The sequence below is a fragment of the Fulmarus glacialis genome, unplaced genomic scaffold (genome assembly GCF_000690835.1).
Source record: "Fulmarus glacialis isolate BGI_N327 unplaced genomic scaffold, ASM69083v1 scaffold20118, whole genome shotgun sequence".
NCBI classification, from domain to species: domain Eukaryota; kingdom Metazoa; phylum Chordata; class Aves; order Procellariiformes; family Procellariidae; genus Fulmarus; species Fulmarus glacialis.
The window spans coordinates 19259-20421 of record NW_009227826.1 but is presented as its reverse complement, the minus strand read 5'-3'; the positions used below and the strand labels follow the sequence as shown (position 1 = coordinate 20421).

The 1163-nt window shown below is 57.7% G+C and overlaps 1 protein-coding gene across 1 annotated transcript in view; it reads left to right on the top strand.

Moving 5' to 3' along the window:
• Positions 1–481, top strand: part of SPATA20 (spermatogenesis associated 20) — a gene marked incomplete at its 3' end in the record, with an annotated part of 10918 nt that extends 10437 nt beyond the window's left edge. The window contains exon 15 of the mRNA XM_009583291.1: positions 315–481. Within this exon, the coding sequence (XP_009581586.1) occupies positions 315–481 (167 nt within the window). The remainder of the gene's footprint in view (positions 1–314) is intronic.
• Between the last annotated feature and the right edge of the window lie 682 nt (positions 482–1163).

Genomic DNA, 1163 nt, shown 5'->3' with positions numbered 1-1163 from the left:
CGGCCAGCCCCCCTCCGGGCCAGTGTACGCCGGTCCCTGTGCTTCATCCCCGGCTGCCAGGTGTCTGGAAGGGAAAAGAGAGGCAAAGCTGCCGGGGATGGTGTGGACCACGGGCTCCCTGCAGCGCAGGCGCGATGCGGGGGTGGTTGCCGTGGGACCCTGGCGGAGGGCTGGCACGGGTCCCCTTGGGTCCTCATCTGCTCCCGTCTTTGGGTGAGTGCGTGGGAGGACGCTGCCAGCGCTTGGCATGTCTGCGGGGAGGGAAGGACCAGCTGGCTGGCGCTGGCTACTCTCTCACAGCTCCTTCTCCTCAGGTGCTGATGCTAGCAGATGGAGACAGCGCTGGGTTCCTCTACCGCCAGTTGCCTTTCCTTGCGTCCCTGGAAAGGAAGGACGGGAAAGCCACCGCCTATCTCTGCAGCAACTTCGCCTGCTCCCTGCCCATCACCTCGCCCCAGGAGTTGCGTGGGATGCTCTGCCCGTGAGTGCCTCGGCCCCTCTGCCTGCAGGAAGGCGAGGGGGAGACAGACTGTCATGCCAGCCTGGGAACACGGGAGAGACCCGTAATAAAGCCACCCTGGGCATCAGCTGCCTCCCGGATGGTTCCTGGCAGTGCCGTGGGCTGTGCCTTCCCTGCCTGCAGCAGGTTGGGCTCTGCTTGCACCGCTGCTCTGGCAGCATGTTGGCAGAACCGGCTCTGGTCCCCGGTGCTGGTTTTGGCATGGCCAGGAGACACCCACTGAGGAGCATCTCCTCCCCCTGCACACGCGCTCGCTCCTCCCCTCTTCTCGCCGAGGAAAAGGAAAACAAATTAAATATAAATCCCAGTGTTAATGGAGAAGTCAGATGGGAAAACTATTAGGGTTCCTATAGCAACCCCGGGCAACATTGTCAAAAGCACCTGGATGACTTGGGAGTCAAGTGCTTTTGAAAGTGTTGCTGGTTATGACAGCTGCGGTATTTTTCCATTACAGGGTAGGTTGTAACATACATTAAATTAATATATAGTGCATAAAAAAAACCTGCTGATTCCCACAACTGCCACAAATGTGCCACAAACAGCACTTCCAAACAGCTAAACATCCCGTCCTGGCTTTGCCAAGGGTGCAGAGACCTGGTACAGCTTGAGAAAGGACTTTTCAAAGTTTCATTTTCTTTGTAAA